Raw genomic sequence first — 13,070 nt, 5'->3', positions numbered from 1 at the left:
TGTGCTTTTGGGAAATTTTTTCTTTACTGCTGATTTCGGAGACACAACAAAACTTTGGAGGCAGTTGCACAATTGCCTCCAGGCATTCCTCCTTAAATAGTTAAGTCTGCAACCAGTGTTACTATTTCACAATTTCTTGGCATTCCCCTGTATTTTGTTTCTTGACAAAAATATTCACCAATACAAACAGAGAACTTAAAGCGGACCTAAACTAAAATTTGTACTTACATAAAAAGTTGACAAGTCTTTTCTATAAGGTGAAGGTGAAGCCCCTCTCATTCTGTCTTGATTGGCATGCACAAAAGGAGCTTTCTCTTATAAAAAAAAAAAAATGCTGATCTCACGCATTAGCAGGGAGTAGCAGTGAGATCAGCACTCATTTTTCCCCCCGCCTTTTCACTTTCCATAATTTTTTTTTACATAAAAGGGTAGAAAAATTCTGTGCAACACCCTTTTTTTTAGCAGCACTGCCCCCTAATTCTCGATCGCCTAGGCGGTCGAGAATGAATGGGAGCACAAAGCCTCTCCGGATACCTACGTCAGGCATCCTGGGAGGCTCTTAGGCACTCCTTCTGCGCATGCCTGAGCACCTCGGGCATGAGGAAAATTTGGCCAAAACCAAAGAGGAAAATTTGGCGATCGCATGCATGCGCAGTGAGATCGGCAAACTTTTTTTTTCATCTTACGTCACCCGATCTCGCGCCTGGGTCGGGTGCCGTAGGATGAAGAACAGGAAGAAGAGGAGATGGTGGCACTCGAAGCACCGGCTCCAGGATGAATGCCAGGACGACGCGGGACTGGATGCAGGACACCCATGGAGGGATTCTCTAAAAACACAGAGCAACTTTGCCACTCAACGCATTTCACAGAACTAGTCTGCTTCTTCAGGAGTGATATAATGGTATGGCAAAGAAGATTGATCTTATCGGTATATAAAGAATGGGTGCAAACATTGCCCCGGGAGATTCTAGAAAACCACGGGTCAAGGAATTAAAGAGGACACCACTGGAGCCAAACAAAGAGCAATACTAATCACAATCATGAAAAAGGATTCTGAAGGCAGAAAGGGAGATTCAAATAAACTCCCAAATATATATAATATTCCATAAGAATTTTAACAGGAATACAAACTCCTATATATATGAATAGCAGACTAATATTGTAGAAAAATACAGTCACAGATATGTTAGCTATGTATCAAATTCTAAAAGGAAACAGGATCTCAGCCTCCTACATAATAAAGTTGACTGTAATCCAGTGCTGAAAATAAAAACTAACAATCCTACCTGAAATAATTTCTAATATTTATTTTGTACACACTATGGAAAGGACTATGCTAAATACACATCATATGTTCAGGTTTACATATATATGGCTTATGCAACAACCACTTCTACCACAAACCGTATGCCTTTTGTATGGTTTGCCACAACAAAGTCAAATGGACATTTCCCTCAATCATGACTTTCAGGTTTAATATCCAAGTGTAACATGATTGTTACCTACCTTACACTAATGATTGTTCATTTTTATCTCCCTACTATTTTATATTCTCTAAATGGCTTTTGAACAAAGTTCCTAACAGGTTTTAGGGTTATTTATGCTTTGATTACACAAATTGTTCTACAAGCAAACTTTTTTTTTAAACCTTACTGAAGGTTAAAGCTAAATATTTCCTAATAATACAGAAATAGAATATTTATTGTTGGAGTGCAATTCTGTTTTTTCCCCAAAAATTGGAAAATGCATGTTCCTTTTGCCTGGTGGTTATCGAGGGCAAACTGCACCCTGCTTTGTAACTTCCCGAAGATTGGTGAAGAGCTGCGCATACTAACACAGATTTTCCACTTCTTCTGGAACCTAGAGCAAGGTCATTGTCATATACAGGGATATGAACCTGGGTACAGCATTTAAGAAAAGGATGAGGCAAGGGTGAGTGTTATTGCATGGTCAAATACTCACCCTCCCAAATACCACTGAGAACTTTGAAAAGTTCCAACTGGTGCAGAGTGGTAGGAGAGTTATAGAGAGGTATGTAATATCGGCAGAGGAGAAGGCCTATTAGGAGCTCCCTGACAGGGATTATATTCGAATCAAGCATTGTAGGGGACAACCCATTATTGTCTCCCTTGTGCTCCTAACAAACAGATTCCCAGTGGAGACTACAAGTGGTATTTCAACACATCGTATGCAAGCATAAGCAATTGCTGGATGCATGCACTTAGATAGGAGGAGGCTGCAAAGATATTATAAGAGATGAGCAGGACTGGGATAGATGATAAAGATGAAAAGCTTAAAGTAGTTTAATAAATAGCAATTGTTTACGACAATGCTTCAGTATTCAATGCCATTCAGTTAGGCCTTACATCTACTTTATTGGAGATCCAATACTCATTTCTGTACAGTATCATAAAGGTTTGAGATGCCATTATTATGATATAACAAAACGGGAGACGCCACAACATGGAGACAGGATGCTTGTACTGCTGCAAAATGCTGGGTCTGACTACCAATCTGTACCTTTCATCTATAAAAGACAAGGTCTGCATAACTGTCAGTCAATTCCTCTTGCAGGAAAATTCTTTTCTCTTGCAAATGGCTCCAGTATAATGATTTCAGCAAGTTGTCAGATTTACTTAGGTATCAAAATCAGCTATGTTATTTGTCAATGACAAAACAGTAAGGATGCTTGTTTTTACATTAAAATGTTTAACATTTTGACAATGTTTGATATATTAGAGGATACTTAATGATAAGCATTTATTACTGACTACTGTTATTTTTTTTAAAAAGTTAACACTTTTCTTACAGGCCATTTTTAAAATGTGCCTGATCATTTCAATTAACTCCCACCCGTTTGAATAAAAGCATGAAACATGCAAGGTTTAAATGATCACATTATTAAAAAAAATAAACTAGAATTATTATAAATGGGAATTGCCAAGGAGCCATGTGAATTGGGATTAAAAGCAAATCTCAGCTACATCTCTGGAACCTGCCTTCAGCACCTACCAACTAATGACCTTAATGCCCAATCCATAAGGGTATGCAAGCATGCAAAAATGTATTGGTACCACTCCATAAATAAAGAACCCCCAACTGGCTATAAAATAACCTAAAACTAGGAGAAGTAATTGTTGCCCATTGGTGTTTACTATTTATTTACCAAGAGTTAAGGCTACGTACACACATCAGATGATTCTCGTACGTTAATCCGGTGTACAGAGCTCGTCGTCTGATGTTTTGTTGTCTGTCCTGGCAGGTCCACAGACAATGAACAATTGTATTGAAAGGGGCCAGAACACAGAGGGGTGCAGCGCCGTTGTTCTCCACCCTCCCCTCTCCATAGAGCAGAAGGGTGCTGTATGTACAGAGCTCGTTCATGTATCGTGCAGTCATTTGTTGCTGGAAAGGATCGTGAAAGATCCTTTCCAACAACAATTATTGCACGCGTGAGAGTTTTGATTCAACAGAAAACAAAACAAATGAAAATTCAAAGGAATCACAGTAAAGAGGTGAATGCTATAACTCTCTGAGATTTCTAGCATTCCAGCTGTGCCATGCTTAAAGGGTACTTTCTTCAGACCGCATTGTTTGAGTTCAGATTCAATTAAATGCACACAGAAGCCCATTTCAGAACAGTCCAACGTTTTGTTCTTACCATCTTTAGGTGCTTTTATCTGGTCCCTATCCTCTTGGAGCATCCATGACCTGATATATAGACAAAAATGTTTTACCGCCAGGCAGTACGTTTCACTTCTTGAGATTTCATTATTTTTTGCAGACTGAAAACAGCTCATGCGAGATGCAGCAAAGTAGCTGAAAACATAACTAGGCCTTTTCCATGTTTTACAGTTGGTATGGTAATCTTTAACCTGCAAGCTAAATTTTGGGGATCTGTAGACATACAGCTGCCGTGATTTGCCAAAACTTTCTATTCTGACTCCATTATCAATTCAAAAATGATAGATGTGCAATCGCATGCTAAAAGTCTTTGACATTGGAGGTCAGCCTGTATCTCTTTGCAAGCTATCTAGGTTTTTTCTCTATTTGTCCTCCCATTCTGGGGTCAATTTTCCTCTCGCAAACATATAGACCTTAAACACACACAGCAAAAACATTCCTTTAACATTCCTACATATCATTTTCTTCAATCTGCTTTTTCTAGTCCATAATTAGTGTAGGACCGATGATGATACCAAACAGCAGAGTGATTACTTTTCTCCATTTCTGAATGACTGATTGCTAGAAAGAAGACAAGTGTGATACTAATTAAAGATACAGTTGGCCTGAACAAACACTGTACACCAGTGTTCCTTGAACAGTGAGCAATCTGTGACTTCCAGGTCAGTTTAACTGACACTAATGGCCTTTTTGTAATGATGACATTCTTCCAACTGGCCAGCTATGTGATTGGCATTCTTTCCACTGACCACCATACAGTGAGCTGTGGATATAGAAATTACAGCAGGGGTTCCCGGAAGACTGGAAGTTATTTCAAGGGTTACCCCATATTAAAGTCAAGAAAGAATACACCAAACCAAGAAATAAACAAAATTTAGTTCTGTTCTTTCCTATGTGTAACAACAAATGTATTAAGGTAATTTTAGAAAATATTTGTAAAATAGCAAATATTTTCCCTTTTCACACTTTTATTGCTTTACTGACAAATTAGAGCGCTTCAGGTATAAATGGGATAATATATATTGTGACCCAACTTTTCAGTGACCACCCAAAAACAGTCAGGTGCTTACTGAAATGTGCCAGGTGGTGCACCTAGCATAAAAGGGCTGGGGAGAACACTGGGACAGGGGTTAGATATATATATATATATCAAAAACATGGCAGTATTAAGTGCAATTAGTACCAGCATTGGCAGCTAACTTCCTTGGATATATTAGCACGTCTGGGCTTTCTTGTGGTGAAAGTGACCTGGTAATATCATTTTTAAAGTGCTTAATTAGAGGTTCCTTTTTGTTTCTGTATATCTGTTAATCTTTAAAATAACCCCCAGGTGCTTGCAAAGTCACTTCGGTCCTGGACCCAAGAAGTACAATAGAATTAGAATGTGTCCAAGTCAAGATTGGGCCTGCAGTCTTCAAGTTTCCTTCACCGGGTAAAGCCTCAACCTCTCCAGCAAGTTCTGCCATTGGGTAAGGGGGATATCCTATGGCAGGATTCTGGATAGATAAATGACATTGGGGAGGCTAAACCTTGCCTTGGATAGAAGCGGAGGCTGTGCAAACAGCACATTATTGTTACTATTGAAGTGTTTGGGACCAGGTGGGGTTCACTTTATTAATGACGCTCATCTCCTACCCATCTTTTCTGTCAAAGAATAGGCAATGCATCTTTGGTTATGGTCTGCTTTGCCAAGCTTCCAGCTTCATAAAACTGTGAGTTAGAGTTGATAAACAACTCTTATAAATTACTGACAGCCCAAATCTATGACTGCATGGAATTTAGCTTTGGGGACAGGCGGAGGCTTGAAATCTAATTTTCAAGGTGGGCTCTTATATCACTGATATAAGTCATATCCCAAAGGTTAAAACTGCTTATGATAAACAGCATGCAGAATCTTTTCAAAACCTTCTTGCACGTAAGTGCTTGGGATCACTTTGTTGACAATTAATAAAACCCCGGGGAACCACAGATGTACAATGACTGTACCATATCTCTTGAGACAAATCAATAAGCTTCTGAACACAAAATCCACCCAGATAATAACAGATCTTCCCCAGGGACTCAAACCACAGACCTTAGCGACCACTTTGAGATCAGAACCTGTAAACATCTAACTGTGACCCATATAAGTTATTGTGGTCCATATAATCTATCACCTACAGGTCTTTTATTACAAAACATACAATTCTAAATACACGAGTTGTCATACAAAGATCATGTTCTGCCTTCTGTCCCAAAGGATTAGAGTTGAAAACACAATTCTGGAATAAAGGCAATAACATGCACCTTGTTAATGCAAAACAACATTCAGCTTTTTTATCTAGGGATAATGCAATAAATGTTTGCATCAGGACACCGGTCTGATCCCACCGATATTCCATGCTGTATTACTATACCAAGCTACACAAAAACCACAGCATAACTTTAAAAAGTACGGCTGTGACTAGATTTACCTAAATATGACCTTGACCTGAGGCCACGCTATGACTCCAGCTACTATGGAATAGCAGATTACAGTTGCTCAACAAGCTCAGCAGCACTGGCTATGTACAGAAATGTCTGATAGGACCCCTAACCAGGAAATCTTAGGAAGACAGATCAGATTAAAAGCTGACAGATCTGTACCATTAAAGCTATGTACACACGCTCAATTATTGTGGATGGAAACGATCTTTCACAATTGTTTCCAGCGACAGATGAATTAATGAGCGCCAAACAGCACTGTTTTGTTCTATCGAGAGAGAAGAAAGGAAAACGAGAGAGCGACACCCCACTGCTCTCTCCTCCCTTCACTTCCATTGTGGTTGTTCATCGTCCGTTGTTCATGGATGCACCAGGACGATGTCATACAACCTCTGTACATATGTGAGATTCTCGTTCGAGCCTGACAGCTCATATTGGCAGAAAAACATCTGACGTGTGTACATAGCCTAAGAAACACTTAACATGCCTGTAAGAGAAACTTAGTACTGTCTAGGGAAATAAGGAACATCAGGAAACAGGGTTGGACCAAAGCACTAATTTAAAGCAGAGATCATGAAATAAATGAGCAGTAAGGGACAGTTCCTACTAGTGCGTGAAGTGGAAACACGTGTTTTTAAAACATCTGTTGGGTTGCCATTCCTTCCTAATGGCACCCCTAAAAGCACCCTGCTTGGAGTTACAATTTTAACATCACAGCACACACAATTTTCAATACTGTGGGCTGCACTGGGCAGCCAATGCATACACATAGGCTTCTCTAATGCAACGCTGTGAAAGGAAGCATGCAACATTTTCAGCAACAATTTGCCTTTATGGAAACAGATCTTGGAAGCAAAAGTTGCAATAAAAATGTGAAGCAGCCAAGTTACGGCTGCTTCCTGTAGGCACCAGTGATATCACCAGACAAGAATGCCGGGAAAATGTTGAACTGGAAAGAATTCCATTTTCCCAGGATTTGGGATCCTCAGCTTTCCCTGGATTCGTCAGTAAATTCAGCCACATTACCCTCACCTAGGAAAATACATGGAAACTAGGTGCAATGTTGATTCTTTTACAGTTTTCTTTGGTGTTCTTTTGATGTTCTGTTGTTTTTTTTGGGGGGAGTGAGAAGGGGTAAGAAAACAGCAACAGCAAAGTTACAATGTCACCTTGAAGAAATAAAAAGACACAAAGTTCCTCAAGCTCATCCAATAGTAACCAGGCATCGTGTTACAATGATAACCTGTTGCTGCAAGCCATGGATCCACTATCAAATGTCCTTAAAATTACCCATTTACCTTCAAAGCTGAATGGCAGATTTCTGAGGAGGGCTATCAAATATTTGCTGGCCTTTGCAGGATCTATGTAAAATGTTTGTATAATGGGGAGGGGGCTCTATATATGATGGGACACCAAGCCCCAGCACTTATAATGCACAAACACGCTACAGCTTGGGGATGTATAAACTCTACAATAGCACTCAGGGACAGACACAAGGAATGCCAATGCATGAGGGCCCCGGACCACCAGCTCAGCTAGGTGGGTGGGGAAAGGGAGACCAAGTAAGTTCGGCACATGGGCACACTTTTGGCTACGTCCCCCTCTGATAGCAGTCATCTGCCAATTGCTGGTGATGAACATGGAGCTCTAACTTATCCATGTTGTGGCTTTACGGTACTTTACCACCTCCGCACACTATGGATCATATTGTACAGAGATATAGAATTTGCTTTAAAACAAAATTTTGAGTCTCCCTCAAACTTCCATAACATATTTTATACTTCGAGTGGATGGCAAATCGTCAGATCTGGATGCGGATAATGAGCAGTCTTATAAATCCATATAAACTAGCAATAGGTGCTATAAGCAGGGGTCGGATAATGCAGGGATAATCCTGCAGATAAATATGCAGACTATATAGTGTCAAAGGGCAAGTTGGCATTTATCAGAAGCCCCCTATAAATATACATATAAATATAGGGCAAATTTGCATGATTATGCATTAGATGCCCCCCCCCCTCTATAAATACACCTCCCCTTTATCAGCCAAGGGGTACAGGGGGGATAGTTACGTGCCCATCAGATGTCCCCCCCCCTTATTAATACACCTCACCTTTATCAGCCAGGGGGGTATTTATGTGCCCATCAGATGCCCCTTCCTAAAAATACACCTCTCCAATATCAACCAGGGGGTATTTATGTGCCAACCAGATGCCTACTTCCTATAAATACACCTCCCCTATATCAACCAGGGGATATTTATGTGCCCATCAGATGCCCCCCCCCCCCTAAAAATACACCTTCTCAATATCAACCAGGGGGTATTTATGTGCCCATCAGATGTCCACTTCCTATAAATACACCTCCCCTAGATCAGCCAGGGGGGTATTTATGTGCCATCAGACCCCCCCCCCATCCCCAAACATAAACCTCCCCTATATCAGCCAGGGGGTATTTATGTGCCCACCAGATGCCCACTTCCTATAAATACACCTCCCCTAGATCAGCCAGGGGGGTATTTATGTGCCCATCAGATGCCCGCTGTACCCCCTAAGGTGCCAATCATGTATGTTTATGCCCCCAGATACCACCATGGCTTTTTCTTCTCATAAAAACCAACAGCAACCATGTGCAAATTCCAGCTCTGCCAATGATCTGCAAATTCCGATTGGAAGCATGAACACAGGATCTATGATTTATAAGGCAGGAAGCGCTGGGGTGATGAACAAAAAACAAAGCTGGAGCTGTAACCCTTGGCAACCCTAGTGTGTGGAGATCTGACTGGTTGCTAGGCACTATCTCCTGGGACTTGTAGTACTACAGAAGCTCTACAGTAGCAGGAAGCCACAACAAAGCAGGATGAGCGGGCTCACCAGAAGAAAGTGTTGGTGCCATCATCATACACTTCAGACTCGGTGCTTCTCCTGCAGCTCTGCCCTCTGTGTGCGGTCTTACTGAAGAACAGTCTGTCTCGAGTCTCCGTTTCTCCTTCTCCGTACTGTCCGTCCAGGGAGGACTTGCGAGCCCCCTTCTTGCCCTCATAGCGTTGCATGGTTCAGCGATTCCCCTCGGGTGTCATGAACACCGCCAACCCCTCCGAACTCTGCCACTACTGCCCTGGGAGGAGGTGGAGCGCAAGGCGCACGCTTTCCCCTGACCACGTGGGTCGAGCTGGGCATGTGACGGCGTGACGTCAGGCGCTCTGACAGCCGGCTGGACGAGGCTGCTCAGCCGTTGCCATGGGGAGGAGACTGGGGATCACGCCAGGCGCGGCTGAGGTTGTCACGCATGCGCTGTCCGCGGTCCTGAATCTAGACCGCTAACTGTGTACTTTTGTGGGAATTCATTGTGGTGCGGGAGGGCAAAGTCCGTGCAGTGCTTAGTGATGAGCATAGGCCTCATTCCTTCTATGCTTTCATTTCTATGCAGACCTGGAAGCCAGGGGATGGATCAATAACCTGCAATCATAAACTGGCCATTGAAAGAATAACAGAGTCCGTAAGGGGGCTTCCAAAATTCAAACTACACCCATTCAGACAGATCCTAATACTCTGCTGTTGTGGAGAATTTTGTTCATCTTTTTGTAATCAGTGGAGCTAAACTAAAATAAAATCACAATTACCTTTAAAACGTACCTAAATTCAGAATTTTTACTTTACATAAAAGGGTAGACAACCCTAAAAAAAGGGTGCAGCACCACCCTCTAATTATGAATTGGAGCGCAGAGCCTCCCGGGATACCTACATCACACATCCCGGGAGGCTCTTGGATGCTCCTTCTGCGCATGCCTATACATCTCGGGCATGCGCAGAAAGAGCTCTTTCGTCAAAAGGTAACAAAACTGCCCATGCACAGTGCGATCGGCAAGGTTTTGTCCCATCTACGTCACCCTATCTGTGTCGAGTGACGTAGGAAGAAGAGGAGAGGATGGCAGCCCGAAGACGGATGACGCGGGACCCAATGGAAGAGACCTCCGGACTGATCAACTGCTCTGTGGGATTGAAGGAAAGGAATTTTTTTTTGTTTTGGGTGTGGTTTGAGTTTACTTCCTTTTTAATCCGGCAGATCTCTCAATGGCGCTGGTCTTTCCCGCGATCCGGTTCCGAGTTGTCCTGGGATCCCTCTTCATTGCACCAGGTGCCACTATCTTCTGTCTTCTCTTCAATCTTTTTTCTACGTTACTCGATCTAACACTGCGCAGGTGCGAGATCGGTTAACGTAGCTGCTGTGAAGAGAAATTAAAAGAGCCTATCTACATGCGTGAAAAGATACATCATGTCCGAGATTAGGGCATGCGCAGAAGGAGCGGCAAGAGCCTCCCGGAATGCATGACATAGGTATCCTGGGTCACTCTGCACTCCCAATTAGTCTTGATCGCCGTGGGGCTTTTTAAAAAAAAAGAAGGGTGTTGCACATGTAAAGTAAAAATGTTGAGTTTAGGTATGCTTTAACTTTACTGGCAATATGATTATTGAGAATTTTTAAATTATTTTTAAATGATTTTAATAATTTTTGTAAATATCCCGCCCGGTCCTACCTGCCTAACGGTTCCACCCTTCATCCTGAGACTGGCAAGCAGATGCCAGGCTGGCATCTGCTTTCCCTGGCCTTGCGTCCCCAATGTTCACACGTAGGGGACACAGATGGTGGCAGGCATTTGTAAAGTCTGGCGATGCCATAGCAGGTGCCAGGCATCGCTGGAGGACATCTCGGGCACTGCTGGAGGACGCCACTGGAACGTGGGAACCAGGTAGGACTTGGTAAACTCCCTGCAAATTCCACCCCGAGCCACACTCTGGAAAACCTCCAGGGAGGTTAAAAAGCAGTACTAAAGCTGCCCACATCCCAGCGCCATCTTGCTTTCCTTTCCACAGTCATCTTTATTGGCCATGCCAGGATAATGTAACTCCTGCCCAGGCGCGTGGGAGTTCATTCATCCTAGGACATGTAATTCTGGTAACCAAAGCTGACGATTCACATGCACAGCTCAGCTTTTTGCTAGAAACACAGAGCAATCAGGCAGATAGGTCGCAGTATTGCAGAAAGGACATTGCCTGTCACTTTTTTCAATAATGATCTGCCTGATCTTACAAATATTAAAGCTTAACCCCAGTCTCAGGGCTACAACAACATGGCGGTTTACCCCAGCCTGCTCCGTTCTAAATTTATTCTATATTATTCTATCCATGCCACTTTCACTTATGGGTCCTGCCTCCAGTCCAATGAGCTCACATCCTTAGCATGCACCTATAATAATTTCTTATTCCACCCATAGCATGTATAAGTTATTTCCCAGTGTCAATGCCCATCCAGTACACACAACTATTCTTATGCCTTGTTATATGGCATCGGAAGAGAAAAACACTGGAGGCTTTGTGCACCCCTTCAGTTTTACACCCATAGTGTAGTATATTTCCATCTCCATGTCTACTCTCCTTCCCAGTGTTCACCCTCCACTAGTATTGTAGAACACTTCTTTTCTTGGAAGCTTCTTGCATACAAACACTATCACATTTCATACACTCCCCGATACACATTTACTTTGGCAACAATACCTTCTCCTTTGTGTCTACTTCTTTTCCCCCTCCAATTGTCATCCTGCACACTTCACTACGGTTGCCATCTTCCTGGTTTTAAACTAGATTATTATTATTATTAATATTATTATTAGACAGTATTTACAAAGCACCAACATATTATGCAGTGCTGTACAATAAATAGGGGTTGCAAATGACAGACAGCTACAGACAGTGACACAGGAGGAGAGAACCCTGCCCAGAAGAGCTTAAAATCTTAAAGGTGGGGAAGCAGCACACAATAGGAGGGGAGATATGAAATGGTGGGTGAGTAGTGAGGGTTAAGAAACAGAAGAAGACGGGTAGGCAAGTTTGAAAAGATGGGTTTTAAGAGCTCTTTGAGCAGAAATGAGCAGAAAGAAAAAGCAATAGGACAAGGAAGATCATTCCAGAGAGTTGGGGCAGCTCTAGAAATGTCTTGGAGCCGTGCATGTGACGAAGATATGAGAGAGGAAGTCATTATTAGGTCATTGGAGGAGCAAAGAGAGTGGCTAGCGAAGAGGACTAGTGGGAAGGATGGATTGCAGCATTCATAATATTTTGTAGAGGAGAGAGTTGGGCAATTTTGACAACTTCTATTTGTCCCTTTTACATTGCCAGGCTGTGTCTGGTTTTGAGCCATCAAAACAGAGCAGATACAATGGTGGAATGCCTTTGTTTAAAATCTATTGCTCCCTTTCTTTGACCCAGCCTGTTACATAGTTACATAGTAGGTCAGGTTGAAAAAATACATAAGTCCATCAAGTTCAACTACTTTTTTTCACCCACAAAAATAAAATGGATGGGGTTCAGTGTTTTATTTTCATTCAGATAACACCTAGTCATAAAAGTTGTATAGTTCATTGCTCTACCTCATTTTATTTCATTGCTTGATCATATGGATTGTTTTCAATTCAACAGTTGTATTCTCCATTTCCCATTGCATTGATAAAAAAATTCTCAACAGACAGATTAGAAACCCAAAGTATATTTAAATTAATTATTATTATTAATAATATTAATATTATAAGTAACCTACCCTATATACATACACATATATACATATATGTAAATATTAATTTTTTACTTTCCCTACCCCAATTTTCATGATGCTATCATTCCACCTCATTACCCCATATTAATTTTTACCCCATATCTATGATTAACATCATCTGATTTGATGTCTACTCATCATTTAAACACGGAAATGATTCCTTATGAATCTCCCTGCTTCTAACCAAAAGTACTGTATTACCTTCCATCCATATTTAAATGTGTACCATCATCATAAGTAACTGTTACTCTAATTACTATATGAATCATGCTTGCATACAATAGAACTTGCACAGTTTTATAGTATGGTTTATT

The 13,070-nt window shown here is 41.7% G+C and overlaps 1 protein-coding gene across 2 annotated transcripts in view; it reads right to left on the bottom strand.

Moving 5' to 3' along the window:
• The window catches only part of PTDSS2 (phosphatidylserine synthase 2), a 57,231-nt gene extending 47,937 nt beyond the window's left edge, over positions 1–9,294 (bottom strand). For both annotated transcript variants that reach the window (XM_072421817.1, XM_072421819.1), the window contains exon 1: positions 9,021–9,294. In XM_072421817.1, the coding sequence (XP_072277918.1) occupies positions 9,021–9,189 (169 nt within the window). In that variant the 5' untranslated portion in view covers positions 9,190–9,294. The remainder of the gene's footprint in view (positions 1–9,020) is intronic.
• Between the last annotated feature and the right edge of the window lie 3,776 nt (positions 9,295–13,070).

The sequence above is a fragment of the Pyxicephalus adspersus genome, chromosome 9 (genome assembly GCF_032062135.1).
Source record: "Pyxicephalus adspersus chromosome 9, UCB_Pads_2.0, whole genome shotgun sequence".
In the NCBI taxonomy this organism is placed as follows: domain Eukaryota; kingdom Metazoa; phylum Chordata; class Amphibia; order Anura; family Pyxicephalidae; genus Pyxicephalus; species Pyxicephalus adspersus.
Note: the sequence above shows the minus strand (reverse complement) of the source record. Positions and strands in the feature narration are given on the sequence as shown.